Genomic DNA, 19,439 nt, shown 5'->3' with positions numbered 1-19,439 from the left:
CCTGCTGAAACCAAAGAAGCAGATCCACTAGAAGAGCCTCCTGCAATCTTATTGCTATCATATGGGTTCCTAGTGGGCCTATAAAGTAAACAAACAAACATGTTCTTAGTCCAGAAGATACCAAATATGTAACATAATATGAATGCGTGTAACACGTGCTACTCTTACCCATAATGTGGATTTATGCCACTAGTTCCAGATCCAAGTTCATGCATATTGGTTTTCCCAACAAGTATGGCGCCACATTTCCTTAAACGTTTAACACAGCAAGCGTCATCTTTACAAGGCCTTTCTTTATGCAGCCACTTTGTACCTCCTTGAAGACACCATTTTTAGATGATTTTGTAAATAACAGCTTAATCATTTGCATAGATAACACCTGAGAAAAGACTAACACATTACACTACCTGTTGTTGGATATGGTAAACAATCTATCTCGTCCTTTATAGCAACCGGTACTCCGTCTAGCACAGAGATTGGTTCCCCTGAAAAAATATTATTGCATAAGATTTGTGAACTTGTATCATACTTAAGCACATATATAAATCAGAATAACGAGGTACGGGAGAGATGAGTAGCATGCATGATACTTCTGGATGCAGGGAGCACAAGTATTCGTGCTTACGAGTTTCAATAACACTTATCAGCCATCATTTAAATGTTGAAAGAGGTATTTTTTATTTTGAATTGAAACTTGAGTTGTTACAAAGTACCTCTTTGATATCGAAGAGTTGATTCAGTTGCTTGTCTTAGTATATCATCTACATTGTAGTGAATGAAAAATCCCATTTGCAGTGGGGGTTTTATGGATTCATCAATAGCAGCAACAAACCGTTCAGCAACCTGTGTAAAAAAAATGAATTTTTTATTTATTAATGAACAGAAAAGTGTTAAGAGTATTAGATTTTCTCACACCTCATCTCTCTTCCCTACGCCTCTTTCACACGCCATAGGAATCTTTATATCATACAACTTTATGCATGCATGATAAGTTTTCATGAGCGAACATATAAAAATGGCAGGAATGACAACATGCAAAAAGAAGACTGAACTTGAAAGATGAAATACCAAACGTGGTGTTATATCCCCTGATCTGTAAGCTTTGGAATAATCCATTATTGTCCAGCGACATACTGAAGGATGTGTTGTTCCTTCTGGTGTTTTTTCTAGAGATATAGGCAAACAATCTATTGCATGTTGAACTTTCTCAGGTGGAGATTTAGAAGGATCTATGCATTTGACTTCTTTTTCTTCAATGTCTACAACAAAAAACTCAAATTAGTTACCTATTTTCTACTATGGCCAAAATTCTGCAATCAAATAATGCTTGTGACCATATATAATCCCTCTCAAACCTTCAAACTGATGTAAGGGAACATAGAGAGGTGACTCTTCTATTTCTGCATTTGTAATAAGCTGCATAAATAAAAATAAACAAACACTTGTTATGATATGAGGGAAAAACATGCTACATGAACCAAGTACACATTACCTCGTGAATAAGATTGTTTCCTTTCAATATATACAACAGTATGGTTCCAATTATAGGACACTCCAATAAATAAGTGAAAATCTTGACCAAAATTCCAGTCATCCGAGGAGCTGCATGCAATTGTGAAGATCATTAGCATTTTGTTTGCACGCAAGACCATCAATGAGGACATTGAAAGAAACCATATTTTTTAGAAGAAACATTATTAATATATCACACATTTAAAATCTTCTGTAAGAACCATTTGCGAACAGAATAAGAAAACAAGATGACAAAAAGGTAAAAATGACAGTGCATTTTGGAACCTTTGACATTGGCTTGGAGGTAGAATTCAGTGCTGTAAGGGCTTAAGTCGACATCATTTGCAGGCGTGTAAACCAAACATTTACGTTTGAACAAACCCATTATCCAAGGAAGGTTGTAGCTATTTGGAAGTAATGAGACAGAAGAGAAAAAAGAGAGAAAACAAGAAGTTATATTTCAAATAGCAGAGTAAAAATAGAACTTTACTTATAACAAGACTTGGCGGAGATTGCAAGAGGAACTATAAATCAAGTGAGTTTCATGTCTCCTAAAAAATTGGTATGAAAAATTTAATAACAGTTGTTTAAAAAACACACTTGTGACATTTTCAACCTGAGTTTTGAAGAAATAGTTATAGCAATTCACAAGTCAGACGCTGACTTCCAAAGCTAGAAGTAGTTGTGTTAGTAATGCTGCCAAGGTAAAAAGATTACAAACAAATTAGAGAGCTAGTGGTTTGTCTTGCTTTTACTCACACTTTTTTTGACTAAATCTTTAACTTATTATTAGTCATTTAATGTAATGCATACATCTCTCTTACTATAGGACATATTTTACTGAATCACTAAAATTAACTCTGGTCTCATGTATATAAGAAGGAATAAAAACTATTTTAAACTATTTTTACACCAATTACGAAGAATAATTAATCTCGTTAATTTTTTCTAAAGTTAATTTTACTGCTTAAGTTATCCTTTATGAGAATTTGTTCTATGAGATAAAATGTTATTGAAAAGTAAATTTTAAATTAATTGAATGGTAATTTTAAAATAATAACATTAAACATAAACATTTGCTTATATTTTAGACAATCAAGCATAATATTTTTGTCTCATATATTTTAAACCAAATAGTATTATTTTTTCAAATTTACCATTTGCAAGACATAACTAATATATCTTGTCCATAATAATATTTATTTCTTACTTTTTGGTAACACGAATAATGTAAAATAAATAGGGGTAATTTGGTCAATAAATAATTAATGCAATTGATAATTTCAAGGGATAAAGGAAAATGTATTTTTAAATGTTAATTAAAAAAAATATTTTATATCATTTTATATTTATTAATTATTAGTTAGTGTAATCACTCATTTTACTAAATACTTTAAATTCAATCTATTAACTTACTTGTTATCAACTGATCTATCACCTAATTTATATTATATCTGCAATTTTATGTCAAATACCGACCCTTAATAAATAAATAAATAAATAAACATTTTTTGCCATCTTAAAAATTACTAGGATATATATTCTTTTAATTTTAATTTTATTCTTGCTGTGTGATTATTATTTTTATCATATGAAATTAAATAATGTAAATTAATCTAATTTTTTTAATTAATTATAATTATACTTTTCCATAATAAAAAGAATCTTAGATATTTGTTAGAATATTGAAAAACATGTCATTATAAACAAATTATTACAAAAATTGGAACGAAAAACAAACTTATTATTCTCACTACCAGTAGGACTAGTAATTCTTAAGAATAATTGTTTAAAGATCAATTATATTATGGGAAAAGCTATCATGCATTAAGTGTCAAAGATTCAAATGTAACAAATTTATTTAATAATTTATATTTTTAATTATTTAAAAATTTAAATATTATATTTTTTAATAAAAATTGTACTTTTGATATCTTTAACACGTGTTTTAAATACATCTCAGTCGACCCATGATATTTTTATGCTAGATGACCTTACATATATATATATATATATATATATATATGTAAGTTGACCATTATGTTAGATAACCTTGTATATATATAAATTTAAAATTTGCCTTATCTAAAATTAGCAACTCACTTTCACAAACAAAAAAGAATAATATTAATTATTAATCATTAAATAAATTATTATAATTTCATAATTAATCATAAATAATTATAATATTATTTATTTACTCCACTAACTTTTCATTTTAAAATTTATTATTCTATTATGTTTTAAAATAATTGTGTTATTTAATATTTTATACATACTAAAAAAAGTAAAAAAAAAATAAAATAAAATTATATATTAATATATTATCAATATCATAAATATATTATAAAAGTATTATATTAAAAATGATGTAATAGTATTAATTGAGTGATATAATTGCATTGAAAATTAATAAGTGAAGTATTTTGAAATAATTGTTTTTACGGGCGGATAAAGTAGTGTTTGAATATGTTTTTGTGGAGTGCTCAGGCGAGTTAATGCAATTTACGACTGGAGTTGTCTCCACATTTACAGTGGTCCAATGCAAAAATGTTGGTTGACATGAAGTAGTGTTTTTTACTTGCAGAGCGAGATTGGAAATTAAACGAAGGTAGGGTTCGGTAGAATTGCATGAAAGAGTAAGTTTGACAGGCACACATGAATTCTGGGGAATGTGAGTGGAAGTATTGGCGGTGGTGTTCTGACAGCCAAGGGCCATCTCTTTAGAATCATTTATTAATGGCCGCCTTGTTTGGTGGAGTGATCTGCTTGTGAAAACCACTTTAATGTTCAATTCAGATTATTTTATTTGGTAGGTTGAGAATTAAGTACGGCACGGGAGACAGCCCCGGACACTCAAAAATAAATATGATCAACAAAAGACGGATGTAGTCGAGTTTAATTTTTGTTATAATAGTTTTTTTAATATATTAAAATTATAAAATTAATTTAGATGTATTTTTTATTAGTTATTTTAATTTTTAGATATCTTTTTAATTTAGTATTTATTTTGTCATTAATTATTTTAATTTATAAAATTATTAATAAAATAAATACTTAATAATATATTTTATGATTTTGATAAATTCAGAAATTATAACATAAAATATGTCAATAATTACAAGAGATATACCATGTCTTTACTACTCAAAGTTTATATATATATATATATATATACTATGTTTCTAGGTCCATCTAACATTTATTCAGGTCCAAAACAAATTTTAAAATAAGGTTTTAATAAAATATATAATAGTTATTTTTAATATTAATAACACTATATTATAATTCTATCTAAATTTTATATTTTTCTAAAAAACAAAAATTCTACTTTTTTTTAGATACAATATATTTTAATTAAATATGTCAATAATTGTATTTTTTTATAATTTAAATATTTTTGTAGACTTAAATATACATAAAAAGAAATTAAATATTGTTTGGAGAGTTAAAACTCTTGCTCTAGTAACTTGACTCTTTAACCATTATAGAATGCTTTTTGAAAATCTGGTGGAGTTGTGTGTGAGTGACATTTGAATGGATCTAAAAAAAGATGAATATAAATTATTCTTTTTAAAATTTTATATTAGTTCTTTATTTTTATTGTTTTATTTTAGAGTTTTTAATTTTCAAGGCCAAAATAAAAAAATATATTTTTAAAGATTAAAATAAAATAAAAATAGAGATATTTTGAATTACCTAATATTAAAAATAAAATTATCCTTACTTTTAAATTTAGTGGAAGACAGCAAATCTATTAGAAGACTATTTTTTAATTTGCAACTTTGAGTTAAAAGCTTATATTATATTTTATCTTTCTAAAATAAGTTATACGTTGTCGAATAATTATATTTTAAATATTAATTTTAAAAAAATCAATTTACTTTACATTTATTGTATTTAAAAACTTATAATTTACTTAAAAATTAAAATATAATATAAAATTTTAATTCAAGATCGCTAATTGAATGAAAAATAATATATCCTTAATTAGATAATAAAGAGCTATCCCACAAAATTTAAAAGTTGGATACATTAGTAATTTTTTTTCAAAACTAAAGTACATTGGTATTTTTTTTAATTATTATTTAAAAAATTCCCAAAAATAAAGAAAAGAACAAAAATACAATTTAGCTTTCTGTCATTGTATATTAATTTTTGTGACAGAAATATTATTTATTATGTTATTATTATTATATGTTTGAAAGAGAAAATTAAATGTACTTTATTTATGCAGGAGCAGTTAATTATCCGAATGGGACATCCAAACAGAGCCTTAAGTTTCCGCTTCGTTGTTGTGTGAGTTTTTGTTTTTGATCGAAAGAAACAGAAGGAGAAGGAGGAGCATAGCAAATCAACCATGGGAGACGGTAACCGCTCCAACAGCAATAAGCCAGAGTGGCTTCTGCAGTACGATCTGATTGGGAAGATCGGAGAAGGAACGTACGGTCTCGTTTTCCTCGCTCGAATCAAGTCTCCTACAAATCGCGGAAAATCTATCGCCATAAAAAAATTCAAGCAATCTAAAGACGGCGATGGTGTCTCTCCCACCGCCATACGTGAAATCATGGTATTGTATTTCTCCTCCTGTTTTTTGTTGTTGTAGTTTTTCTCTGATTTTGAAATTTCAGTTGAGGAAACTGTGAAGTTGGGAACCGAACTCGCTGAAATTATTGGATATTTTTTTCTTATTTTAAATTTTGAATAATTGAATTATATGAGTAAGGTAGTTAATAATAATATTATGCACTTGTTCTATGTAGCTTTTAGTATTTAGAAACCTAGTGGTTGATTTCTGTTATTTTTTTTATTTTGTTTTAATTTAATGTTTTGATGCTTTGGATTGATTTTGAGTAAATGAATTTTGATGTTGCAGTTGCTGAGGGAGATAACACACGAAAATGTTGTGAAGCTTGTGAATGTTCACATCAATCATACGGACATGTCACTGTATCTAGCTTTTGATTATGCTGAACATGACCTTTATGTGAGTATAAAGATTGTAAAGCACGTCCTTTGTTAACATGACATTTTACCTATGTATTTGACTTGAGATTGTCATTTTGTTTTGTAATTTATCGAAGTGTTCTGTCCTGAAAATTTGTAGTTTCTGATAGGGTAGGGTAAAGTGTTATTTTGGTCCTTAAATGTGTGAGACATTGTCACTATAGTCATTACATGTATCAAAATGACACACATTCCCAAGTGTCTCTTTTGTTAACAATTTTATTGATCACTTGACTAACAAAAGACATGTCTGAGAAATAACTTACTAACAAAAGACACATTTGAGGACCAAAAAGACTAAGAAAGGACACATTTAGGTATTTTTTTGTAATTTTGATACATTCAAAGATTATTGTGACAGTGCCCAAGGACCCAAACGACTCTTTACCTGCTTATGATATCTGGTGGAGTTTTTATGTTATTTTATTTTAAATATTGCATTTTGACATTCCTACCTGGGTGTTATAACTTATAAGGCTTGGCTATTGTTACATTACATCTTTGTTTAAACGCATATTATGAGCTTTGCATTGGATTTTGTGCTATTGTTACGTCAGTGGCTTAAAGAGTGCTGTGAATTTTCTATGGGAAGAAATGTATGTAGGTAGCAAGGAATTGTTTGTTGTAGTTAGTCAAGTGTAAAGATTGCAATCTTGAATGGCAGGAAATAATAAGGCATCATAGAGACAAGGTCAACCAATCAATCAACCAGTACACTGTTAAATCGTTACTGTGGCAGTTGCTCAATGGACTGAACTATCTGCACAGGTGAGTCTATTTTTTGTGAAGTTGAGGATGGTTCCTTTTATTTCTTTTCTTTGTATGTTGACTTATTGTATTGTGTTTTACCTTTAGTAATTGGATAATACATCGAGATTTGAAGCCATCAAATATATTGGTATGGGTTTTGCCACCTTATCATGATAGTCTTTTACCCCCTTAAGTAGACTTTTTAATTCAAATTTAATTTGTCTATTTTTTATATGTGCTTTCATTTTTATAACGAGCTTTCTACGAACAGGTTATGGGCGATGGGGAGGAACATGGAGTTGTTAAAATTGCTGACTTTGGGCTTGCAAGGATATATCAAGCCCCTTTGAAGCCATTATCTGAAAATGGGGTATGAGCACGTTTTTTCATCTGTGTAGTCAAGAAATCTTCATGTGTTGTCTCTGCATGACTATTCTATTTATCATATTTGATAAGTCCAAATCTTGCTAAGCATATAATTTACCTGCAGTAGGACTACATTACAGGCTTGTACACTATCCCGGCTTTCTGTTGTAAGCTGAGTGATTGACATTGTAGTTCATTTCAAGTTGAACTTGTTGAACTTTAAGCCTGCCCTGTCAAAATTTCACGTGTTTTAATTCGCCACATGTTGTGTCTGATAAATCTTTAAAATTCAGTTAGCTATGCACCCGTACCACATTCACCTTTTGATATGTTTGATTGTTTAGACTCCCAATCTTATAAAATACTAACATGCAGGTTGTTGTAACCATTTGGTATCGTGCACCTGAGTTGCTTCTTGGAGCAAAACATTATACCAGTGCTGTTGGTATCCTTTAATTTTTGTGTGTGTTAAGATTCTCTCTCCGTTTCCCCCTCGCTCTGTGTGTTTTGTGTCAAGATTTACTGTGTATAAAAAAATTATGATTAACTTTGGAGTTATACTTATGTGATGTTATCAATGCATCATGGAGATTTCTCAAGTCTTTTAAACTATGTAGTAATTTTTTATTACATTGGTGTTTATGCTATCCTTAATTTGACTTGAGGTTGATGCCTGAATAAGTTATGGCTTTTGATGAATCCAACACAACAAAGTAATTAGGGCATACACAAAAGGTTGACATGGAATAACTGAATTTTGGTGATTGTAAATTGTTTTTCATGGATGTTGGGGACTTAAATGTACATAATCCAAATGTAGACTAATCAATTGTGTGTAATAAATAAATGTGTGAACTCTGTATGATCTAATTGTACAATTGGTCAAGTTATTTTTCCTCAAATAGACATTTAGATATGTGGGCTGTGGGATGCATATTTGCTGAATTGTTGACCTTGAAGCCACTATTTCAAGGTGCAGAAGTCAAAGCTACACCAAATCCTTTTCAGGTACTTGATGCAGCTTTTTTATTCTAAAGTTGAATGTTGTTATAGATGTAGTAACATTTTGGAGTGAAATAATCCTTGTTCCACTTGTGCAGCTTGATCAACTTGACAAGATATTCAAAGTTTTAGGTAAATATTTGCTTACTGTTTTTCTTTCTCCCTGCTGGGGGATGTTCATTCTCTTGATGATATTCCAGACCCACATCCTTGGACATTGTTACTGTGCCAGGCCATCCCACATTAGAAAAGTGGCCTTCCTTAGCAAATCTCCCCCATTGGCAACAAGATTCGCAACATATACAAGGACACAAATAGTAAGATCATTAATTGATGTGTATTCAAATATATGCAGAGGATAGACCTAATTTCAGAGTGTGGGGTCCTTTATTTTCTCTTTTCCTTGCCTCTTTTTTGTAATTGATAATTTTTTTCATGAAATTAATGGATCTATTCTGCTTTTTGCAAACAGTGACAATGCTAATCTCTATAGTGTTGTACACCTATCTCCAAAAAGTCCTGCATACGACCTTTTGTCGAAGATGCTCGAGTAAGTATTTAATATCTATGCCTTTGAGAAAGCTTTTACTTTGCTTCTATACAAATGATGCATTTCTTTTTCCATTTAAATTCTAATTGATGCTTACTGAACACAGTGAAAAGCTACCCCCTTATATATTTGTGATTTACAGTGTTCCCCCTCCATAATATAGTGATAGGGTGCTTAAATAAGTCGCAGTACTTTGTTGCCTTATCCAGGTGGTAATACACAAAGGATGGGGTTGTGTTTTTTATTATGTTTTCCCCCTCCATATTATGTTTTCTAACTTTATCATCATCATCACTTATCCATGTTCTTGTTGATCTTATAATTACGGTGCACAAGTTAACTTAATAATCAGTCTCAAACTAGCCCTACCTCTTTCTTTGTTGTCACTAGTACCGCTTTTGTGGCTAATCGTGGTGCGGTTATGGAATTGTGCCAATTTTGTCATGATTCGGCCACTATAGGGGCTTTTGCGGCTAGCTTTTCCGTTTTCTGGCCAGAAACAAAAATGATGTAGGAGATGAGAGAAGAATAAAAACAATGAAGAGAATGGATATCTAGTTAAAAAGGGGCAGAAGAAGGATGCAGAGATGAGAGATTGATAAAACAAATGAAGAAAGCACAAGAAATGCGGTGCCTTGGTAGTGTGTTTTATGCAGGGACAGAAAACCCTTGTGAACTAGGGTTAGCTTAGAATACCACTTAGAAGAATTCAAAAATGTGAAAACAGACAAGATAAGATTTAACCCTGGCTAAAGCAGCTGCATAAGTCTGAAAATCTACTGAGCCACTACCATCCAGTAGAATTTTCATATATAACTAGTATTAATTATTTAATAAATAGTATTAATTATTATTTATACTACTAATTATTTATCTAACTAAATCTTTTAATTAGTGTGAGTTTAGGTATTTTTGCTTATAAGTTAGATCGGAGTAAGTCATCCCACTATACGCGACACCACTCTTCTAGTTTTAGAGCCGTTCGCTCTGCGCTGCTATCCGGGATTGGCAACATAGACCTCTTCCTAAATTGTTTGAAATTTGGATTATTTTAGGTTTTTCTTGTTTAGTGGTTACTGTAATCAAACTACCTAACCTGTGGTAATTTTCCCATTTGTTAGAGGTTGCAGCATTGCTGCTTTTCTTGCAAATCACCACCTGAACCACAAAAGAGTATATTTGTCATTAAGGTCCAGGAGTTTGTTGGTATTGAGAAGGATTTTTAGGCCCTTCTCTACAGCACTAAATAGATAAAAGGAAATCAATCATTACATGATAATTTTTTTTCTTCCAGAGTACAGGATATCATTATTCTTTTAAACTAGGGATATTAGGGAAAATTTCATTCCACCTATATAATTCTACGAAAGAAAGTCACCTAAAAAAGAATATATCAACCAATTTTTACTGTGAGCAATCTAAGAATTCGAATGGCCATCAAGAACCTATATTTGGCAGTTATTCGAATGGGAGCAAGGATTAAGATATGAATGGCCATTCAATTGACCATTTCTTTCATCAAAAATTAATTTAATTACCATTATATAGTAGCTTTATACCTTTTTCTTTTTGGAATGTGAAAATCCTCACCCGCCCCACATTGACCACCACTACCTCTTTCACTGCCATTGCCACTTTCCTGCTGCTCCTATTGTCACGCACCCTTATTGCCACTGCCATTATTGTTACCACTACTACTATTGCACGCATGTGCAACCATCAAACCAAAGACCAAATCAGGGTTTGGCAAAACAAAAAGTGGCATGGAATGGAACCCTTAGTCAAAAAAGCCTTCCCTTGATGCAGCAAGAAAGCATGAAAGTAGATCTATTATGACCAGTGTGGTTGTTCGTATTTCATTTTCTTCTTCCAAGTCTTACATGTACCAAGTTACATATATCCGCATACAATATGGGCTATTCCTTGAATGTTAGTAAATTTTACTTCAATAGTCATTCGAACTAGGAAAGTTATAGAGAAAATGGACAACCCAATAGCCGATTCCGCAGCTGCTGCCCTTGAAACCAATGAAGCAAATGATGACCCATCATATCTTTTAAAATTTGGGTTGAGCCTAACTCAACCCTACAAAACTGACTTTTAAGGTGAGGGGTGTCTCCCATTAACACATTTTCAAGCCATATCTTGTCTAATGTGATACTCTCAACACACCTCCCTCAAGCGCAGGTCCAGACAACTAGAGCATGACCCTAGTGACTCGATAGTAAATGGCCCAACAAATCTTAGATAGACCCTGATGTCAACTTAAATTTAATATTTCTCGTATTATTCGTAAGAGATTTACAAATATATATACCAGGAGCGAAGCAAACATGATCCCATAATATTAGGGTCTAATCAAATAAGTCCTTGGCTAACTAATCAAACTAGGATAGGATCCTATCTCATAATAATTTCAAAATATATTTACAATCGACAATATCATTTGAAGATACGAAAAATACCAAAAGTTTGAATTCACAGCTATTAACATTGATTCAATTGACATTGACATAATAGGAATACTTCGTCTATTAATGAGGATTTCCCGAATAGATAAAATAGAGATGATAAATCTCAGTTAATCATATGTCAGGCATTGACCTAGGGATTCCCAATTTCATCAGCTCCTCGATGACTTTGTTCCAAATGGAACAGCGAGCCGTCTCAAAGTCATGCCTGAGCTGGAAATGTGAAAGATGCTCATCAACATCGTGCAACCAGTCTTCGTAGAGAGCCGCCTCGAGTGTATGCTTCACATCCTTTGGATCCCTGAGAGTGACCCCCTTAGTCTGCAAGAGAATTGTGGCTCTCTATCATGGCTGCTTCTACTATTTCGTAGGCCTTTGTGATAGCGCCATCTAGCACAATATTGCCACTGAGCAATTTTATGATTGCTATCTGGTTTGGGATAACATGCAAGGATAGAATGGCACAGTCATTTAACTTTCTAATGCTAAACATTTCCAATTGGAATTATGAATCTATCTCATTCCCATTGTAGTCATTCCAGTAAACCAAATGCAACCTTATTTCAATTTTGTCACATGTGGCATTCAACCTGTAAGTATTTCATCTAGTATTTGTGGAGATATGGATTTGATGCATGACTTTCTGTTTGTATGAAAATTCTCTTTCTTTTTTGCCCTCTATTATTGGCTTGTGTATTTATGTGCAGATATGATCCTCGAAGGCGTATAACAGCAGCACAAGCTTTGGAGCATGAGTAAGATTCCTTTTATTTTTGCATTAAATTTACATACCTAGTGGATAGTGGCAGAGCTTCACAAGTTTTCCCTGGGGGTGCATTAAGAAATATATATATCAAACATTTTCAATAATTTATTATAGACTTTCTGTTGGTGTTGTGGTAATATAAGCTTTAGCTATTATTTATGTTTCTGGGTTCGAATCATAACAAAAGAAATACAAATATACTGCGCTCACGGAGAACTCGAACACGAACACGAGACCTTTAATTATCCAAAAGCCCCGTTACCATTGCGCCACTTCGCAATACATGTTATTTAATGAAACATTTAATATATAACATATAATACATATATATTATAATTAGTATATCTATTAAGAATAAGAAAATTTTGGAGTGGCCCTCAAGAAGATCCGCCACTGCTAGTGGTTAAAAGGATGATTTAATCAGAAACGGATCTGGGGGAGGGCAAGCAAGAGAATAGCCACCCCTGCTTAGAACATACATATGATTTTGGGATTAATCTGTTTATTAATTGTTTAATCAATACATTGCAATTGTGGCATTATTGTCCAATCATAAAACTAATATTATGTGACCTGAGTTCAGGAAAATCTAATTAAATATGTATTGAGAAAAATATTCTTATAATGTTATACTATTAAATATTATTTATATGCTCATATTGATAATTACACATTTTAAATTATTATTAAAATTATTCAAATCACATTCATTTTGTTAAAATATTTTTTCATGTGTATTTATGCCAATATTCTCTTTTTGTCTTTTAGCTATTATATTTTCAACGTGTTTTACTTTGTTTTTCCAGGTATTTCAAAATGGAACCGCAACCTGGGCGGAAGTAAGGCCTTTCCTTCCTTCTTTTGCTATTCTGCTTTGACTTTTTAGGTTTTTCTCCATTTTTTATTGCATAAAACCTTTTCCTAGAATTGTTGGTCACTGTTCATTGCTTTTAAAATATGTTTGCAAGATTTATGAATAAACAATATTCAATATTTCTCTTCTTCGTGTTCTATTTATAGTAAAACATTTGTCTTCATTAAGAATGTATTCCATGATCATTTATTTTCTCTAATTTGACATGCCTGTAAAATCAATGTCCAGTGCACTTGTGCCATGCACCCCTGGAGAGGCATTTGTGAATTATCCCACACGTCCGGTGGACACAACTACAGATTTTGAAGGGACAACCAACATGCAGCAATCACAGCAGGTATGTGATGATATTTGGAAGTCCTTTTGAAATACATCATTCTAAACTGAAATTGTGCAGACTTAATTATCATGTACCCATTTCGATATTTAAAGTCCTCTAGATTTAAAATTTTCACGAGTAGGGCATATCAGACCTAAAGGATATGTATGATTCGACTTTGTAAAAGAGTATTACTCAGTAGTTTGTTTAGCAATATACCTGATTTTAGTTAATAATATTTACTTTTTGATCTTTTGGTACAGTACTATAAGAATCTCTACTTTTTGTCGAGTATTATTATAATAGGTATGAAATTAGAGAGAGCAATGAGTGACTATTAGACAATTAAAGGGTGATGTTCGACTTTAGATGGATAAGGTTGTACATGAAATTGAAAGCATGGGTATTGAGAGGATAGAACGAATTACTTCGGCTGCCCCATGTCTTTTGACCATTGTATATTACTTTATGGGGATTGTATTGATAAAATATAGGCAATAATTGTAAGTCAAGTTTACATTGTGCTCTGAGGAATTGAGGTTATGAATATTTTCAATGGTTTTGCTTTGTTTAATAGGACTTGATTACTTAACTGTTTATTTATAATATCCCGAGTAACTTTTATTAATGAAAAGTTTTGATTCCTTACTGAAATTTTTTCAACAAAAAAATTTATTGCTCGTGAGTTTTGATAAATATTGGTTTATATTGGCATACTTGGACACAGGCAAGCATAAACATTTCCACTTTCACTTCATGCTTTTGAATGCGTATATTGTTTTTAATCTTGACTCAGGTTCCGTCTGGAGCTGCTATTGCTGGCAACATGCCTGGTGGTCATGTATCAAATAGATCTGTCCCTCGACCAATGAATGTTGGCATGCAAAGAATGCATCAGCTGCAAGCTTATAATCTCACATCCCAGGCAGGGATGGGAGGTGGAATTAATCCTGGTGGCATCCCAATGCAACGAGGTGTTCCACAACAGGCCCATCAACAGCAACAGGTTTATTGTTAATTGAGAAAATGAGAAAAGGGTTGCCTTTTTATCCTTTTTTTTATGGTGGTTGTGATGTGTTACTGTTTTCTTTTTGACAGTTGAGGAGAAAAGACCAAATGGGGATGCCAGGATACCCTCCACAGCAGAAATCAAGACGTATGTAAGGTAAATAACATTGTAGCAACCACATATTAGTGGAAACGATGGTGTGGTGGTAGTCCTCTGTCATAAAGAAACTTGGCATTTCATAAAACTGGAATAATTTCTTTAATGTGGACAATCAGGCATATCATCAATTTTCTCATGTTTTGCTCGAGTAGTTTTACTGGGCAATCAGGATTCGTGAGAGTTCTACATCAGATTTTGAATAAAATTTGTCATTAAGATTCTTGCAAAGTTTTTGAGAAACTACACATCTTGCATAAACTGATTCAACTCTTTAAGAGTCACCTGTGCTGTTTGGCCATTTGGGTTGTGGCAAACATCAATATTTTATATCCTTAATGTTACTGGTAATCATAATCGGAGTAGACCGGTTGGTTAGACCGAAAACTACCTAGTAGAAAAACTGGATTTCCAACTGGAAAACCAGCATAAATCTGCCATAACCGGCACTCGACCGGTTTGTCACAGTTCATAAAAAATGGTAAGCCTGAGAAATATATTACCTGAGAATGGCTCACTGCTGCATTTTATATTTGACTTGTATTATGTTGCTTCCTTTAACTCCTCCATGTGGGACTCTTATGCGGTTTGCTTGTAACTTTAGTAATTCAAAATTTGACTACAAGCATACACCAAGATTAGGTGGTATGATTATTTCTCCTTCTTTTTCCATTCTAATTTTTTACCTTTCTTTTTCAATATAAACCAAACGTGAATATGGATGATCATGAAACAGTGGGTAAATATAGATTCAGAATTATCAGAGTCCAATTTCAAATCAGAAAAAAGAGATTTAATGATGGTTAAATTGTTACGATTAAGTTTAATTTAGCTCTTTAAAAAAAATTTAAATTAAAGATGTATTAAATTTAAGTAACTATTTATATGGTTTAAAAAATATTAAGGTAATATATTTGGGGTATAAAAATGATATTTAATTATTAGCGGTCCAACCCAATTCAACCCTAGCTAGACCTTTGAATTTTGAACTAATGCTTACATCGGTTAAATGTCTGGTTTGGTTTTAAATACCTTGATATTTGTCTTTTTCTATAATTTTCTGTTGTCACAGTTCAACCTTTTTGCATACTTGAACCAGTAGTGTCGGATGACTCTTCTACATGTGCAATAATGCTGAAATACCATGTTTCATGTTTAGGTAGTAGTTAAAGAGATCAAGTGAAGATAGATTTGGGGTCAACAGTGGGAAACTTTAGCTCATTCAGGACAATTCATAACCTCATATTCGGTTGATTTGCTTTCATCCTTGTGGACCTCACTTTTTGTAATTGCTATCACTGATGCATTGGGCACTGGACACTGCTGGATGCTACAATATGAAATATTCTGCTGGAACACCAATGGAGCCCTTGAAGGGGAAATGGTCGACTTACTGTTTGACATATGTATATTATGCCTATAGTTGTAATTTTCTTGTATTCTCACAGCTGTTAGGCAGGATGGAATGTTACACATCATATAGGGGTTGTTGCGAAATTTGAATCAATTGATAAAATGTAACTTTATTGTACTTGCTGTATAATATTGCCTCACCTAATTGAAGGCAATTATAGATACTTGTCCAATGTAAATTAATTATCTTTTTTCCATTTTGAATTTGTTGTGATCCTTAGAATCATATTACTTGTTGAGTATGAACTAATTTTATTGGAAAAATATTTCTAAATATGTGGTTATTACTATTAGTATTAAGCTTTATACAGGAAACGTATATGTTCGTAGTTGATAAAGAGGTAAAACATGCAGATACTGAAAGCAGCAATGTAGCACTTGGAACATCTTCTTTGCTCTCTTCTTTTTGCGTCAGATTCTAAATTTGGTATTCCAATTCTAGTTCTATACAAATACAAGGTCTTATTTATTTTTCTTATCAATTCCTCTTCAAAAACTATTAACAAAATTTGAAACATAAATAAAGATATTAAAATAACTAAAGTTATAGATAGAATGAGTATACTATAATTTAGTTACTCTAAATTGTAATATTCTAGCGGAATTCAAACTCGGGATCACCATTCTATTGTTTACAATAAAAAAAATCAACGAAAAACAGAAATCCATAATTCTTTTTATCATAGTAATCTCTATATAGCACTCACATTTCATATTAAAGGTATAAAAATAGGTTATGGATAATTAATTTACACTTCTTAATCTACTTCTAACACAAGATTACTTGCTCATGAGGTCCACCATTTGGAAATTTTAGCTGCTCATAAATATTAAGATTTTCCAAACTAAAGCTCAACAAAGCCTCAAAAATTGGAGTCAAACCCTCTTGTAAACAACTTGAAGCAGCATCATTAACATGTTTGACAAATTGTTGGTGTTTCTTTCTCTCTTCAATCAATCTTAGTCTTGAAACTGCTAAGTTGTCATTAGATACTCTCAACAGTGGAATCTCATTTTCTTCAAAATCGTCTGTGGCCTTCATTTTGATAAAAGAGTAATATTGTTGTGAGTTGATGTAATTCTTCTTGCAATAGGATCTAAACCTTTGCTTATAATCCTTAAAAAAGTGTTTCACTCTAACTTTCAATGCATGTTCTTCTTTTAGCTTCTGATAGAATTGGTGCAAGTTTGATGCAAAATTGTTAATAGCTTTAGAGACTTCAATTTCTGAAACCTTGTTAATTGCATTGTACCAATTATTACAAACTTTAAAAATAGGAGGAGCTTCTAAATCACTTGGCAATAAAGTACTAATCCTATCTTCATTTTCTTCTGTTTCTTTGAGACTGCACCTTTGTAGCCAATCATTCAAGTGTTTCACTAGGGTCTTCTGTTTTTTGATGAAATTACTAAAGCACTTACCCCAGTTCAAAACCACTTTTTTCAATTTCAAAGTAGCTTTTGAGCTTGACTTATTCTTTTTCAAAGGATCTACTATATGTACATGACTTATGGCTTTGCTGATAGCTTGGAATTGTTTATGGTGACATGTACTCATGATCTTCCACAATCCAAGTAAGCTATAAAAGAGATGCAATGTAGATATAATTGAAAATATCAGAATTTAATAAAAACATTTTAGTGGAAACAACAATCTTCATATTCTTTAACTTAAAGATATGTTTCATAGTGTGGTTTTTGCTATCATAACAATTTGAATACGATTATAACATTAGAATTCGCAATAAATTTCATGCATCTTTTATATTTGAAAATCGAGTAAATAGACATTTTATTCCTAAATTTGTGAAGTGTTGTCACTATAGTGCTTAAATGTATCAAAATTACAAAAATATCCCGAAGTGTATCTTTTGTTAGTAATTAATGGACTAAAATGACTAAGAGAAGATACATTCAATGACTAAAACTAATTAACGAAAGACACATTTATGTGTGTTTTTGTAATTTTGATAAATTCAGGGAAGACAATTGTGACATCAACGACCAACCAAAATGACTGTTAATCTTTTAAAATCACAAATCAATTAGATTTTTTATTTAATTTAGAATCCTTCAACATTTTCATTAATTAGGAGAGAAAAATCTGCTTATAACATAAGAGAAAGGAATCCATATAAATGATAAGAAAGAGGACAAAGTAGCATACCCATCAATCAATTTATATAGTTCCGGAAGCAGCTTATCATCTGTTAGCTCATGTATTTCTCTTGATATCACACCGATTGATGCAATAACTACACTAATTTCTGATTGTAGAAGTTTGATAGAAGCAAGAGTATCATCAACCTTATTTGACTCAGAACCTTTCCCATCCAATTCTTTTAGCCTCTTACATTGCTTATCATAGAGAATTCTATGTTTTTCTTCAGTCTGTCATTAAAATTGTTTAGGAAAAAGTTCAACTACAAGTTTTTAAATTATCATCATAAAAAAGTCATATATATATATGTGTGTGTGTGTGTGATAAATAAGTATAAGTATTTGTATATTACCAACACTTCTGAATAAAGTTTCTTTTCCCACAAATGAAGCTGCTCCAAAGTTGATGAAAGGTCACCTGATTTTGTAAGTTCTTGACTGTTTTGCATCTTATCGTTGGACAACAACATCTTTGTTCTAGGAGTTTGTTGGTATGACATGTATGAAGGGTACAAAAACGAGGGTATGAAAGGGAATATCTGCGCCAGAACACAACAGGCAAATGCTGCAAGGAAGTAATGTAAATCACAATCATATTTCATAAAAATTCAAAAGAATCAAATACTAGTAGTGATGGATTTATTGATAAAATCACAGTTATTAAGACAAGAGATCATACCCCTTAATTTGGTGCTTTGAGAATAATATGGTAGCTTTCCTGCCTCGACAACCGATGATAATTCTCTTCCACAATCACATATATGTTTGAAATCGTTATTTATTTCTAGCACTGCCTCCTTTAGACTCATTCTGCTACTAGAATCTGGTGTAGTAATACAAACACCACTAGTTCTCAAAGATTCAATGTCCTGTATTGTTGCCTTAGGCTCCAAGTTACCCTTGAAACTTTCCTCAGTGGTTGAAAATGAATCTTGATTACAATTTATCCCTCCAACGCTGAAAGTTCCATTACTTGAGCAATGATGTCTATTCCCATTTTCCATTCCATTATGATTATAAAAAGTGGACGCGGTCGAACTTAGTTCAGTTTTGTCTTCTAAATCAGGAATCCCTTCTCTTTCCC

At 31.6% G+C, this 19,439-nt stretch overlaps 1 protein-coding gene and 1 pseudogene across 2 annotated transcripts; one reads left to right on the top strand and one right to left on the bottom strand.

Moving 5' to 3' along the window:
- Positions 1–2,113, bottom strand: part of LOC101503638 (fatty acid amide hydrolase-like) — a 5,476-nt pseudogene extending 3,363 nt beyond the window's left edge.
- Positions 2,114–5,747: 3,634 nt separating this feature from the next.
- On the top strand, positions 5,748–16,392 carry LOC101503087 (cyclin-dependent kinase E-1). Of its 2 annotated transcripts, none has more exons than XM_073368530.1 (16): positions 5,748–6,082; positions 6,389–6,499; positions 7,184–7,287; positions 7,375–7,417; positions 7,541–7,639; positions 8,011–8,080; positions 8,549–8,643; positions 8,736–8,769; positions 8,870–8,954; positions 9,110–9,187; positions 12,366–12,413; positions 13,231–13,263; positions 13,527–13,635; positions 14,414–14,623; positions 14,716–14,782; positions 15,946–16,392. In XM_073368530.1, the coding sequence occupies exons 1-15, from the start codon at positions 5,873–5,875 to the stop codon at positions 14,779–14,781; spliced, it is 1,395 nt and encodes a 464-aa protein (XP_073224631.1). In that variant the 5' UTR covers positions 5,748–5,872; the 3' UTR covers position 14,782; positions 15,946–16,392. The 2 variants fall into 2 exon arrangements, with proteins under 2 accessions (XP_073224631.1, XP_004502994.1); XM_004502937.4 differs by having other exon boundaries at positions 5,749–6,082; positions 15,942–16,392.
- The last annotated feature ends 3,047 nt before the right edge of the window (positions 16,393–19,439 follow it).

This window comes from Cicer arietinum, chromosome 5 (genome assembly GCF_000331145.2).
Source record: "Cicer arietinum cultivar CDC Frontier isolate Library 1 chromosome 5, Cicar.CDCFrontier_v2.0, whole genome shotgun sequence".
Classification (NCBI taxonomy): Eukaryota; Viridiplantae; Streptophyta; class Magnoliopsida; order Fabales; family Fabaceae; genus Cicer; species Cicer arietinum.
This window is presented reverse-complemented; position numbering and strand designations above follow the sequence as displayed.